This window comes from Nematolebias whitei, chromosome 10, assembly GCF_014905685.2.
Source record: "Nematolebias whitei isolate Nwh7 chromosome 10, NemWhi1, whole genome shotgun sequence".
Classification (NCBI taxonomy): domain Eukaryota; kingdom Metazoa; phylum Chordata; class Actinopteri; order Cyprinodontiformes; family Rivulidae; genus Nematolebias; species Nematolebias whitei.
Genome location: NC_056507.1, coordinates 26,886,727 through 26,887,171, shown reverse-complemented (window position 1 = coordinate 26,887,171; position 445 = coordinate 26,886,727). Strand labels below are relative to the sequence as shown.

The window sequence follows — 445 nt, the reverse complement described above, 5'->3', positions numbered from 1 at the left end:
GACTCTGAACAGGAAAACACAACAGCTGCTCAACTGGTGCGAGGCTCACGGCAGGTATCACTAAAACATTTATATTTTTAAACACTGCATCTGTAAAACAGCGATTGTTCTGTATAGTTACCGTCTTTAACAACAAACGTAGTCGTGCTGCGCAATGAAAGCTCGTTTCACTGGAAATGAGAAGTGAAGGCAGTGACGGGCTCATTGTTATTCATTCTGCTTGTGTAAGGGATATTTTTATCTGCTAACTATAAAGAGTGTGTGTATTCTTTAACAGTGTTTTATAAGAAGACAAGCATGCACAAATGACTGGACCTCACCCCAAGCCTGGCCAAATAATGATCAAAGGTGTGTATTTATTAGTTTTTCCTCCACTTCTGCAGCAAGTAAGGCTTATCTATCTATCTATCTATCTATCTATCTATCTATCTATCTATCTATCTAT

The 445-nt window shown here is 38.4% G+C and overlaps 1 protein-coding gene across 1 annotated transcript in view; it reads left to right on the top strand.

Moving 5' to 3' along the window:
- malt3 (MALT paracaspase 3) overlaps nucleotides 1–445 on the top strand; it is a 7,499-nt gene continuing 7,054 nt past the window's right edge. Inside the window, exons 1-2 of the mRNA XM_037682893.1 lie at nucleotides 1–54; nucleotides 278–348. Coding sequence (XP_037538821.1) covers nucleotides 306–348 — 43 coding nt within the window. The 5' untranslated portion in view covers nucleotides 1–54; nucleotides 278–305. The remainder of the gene's footprint in view (nucleotides 55–277; nucleotides 349–445) is intronic.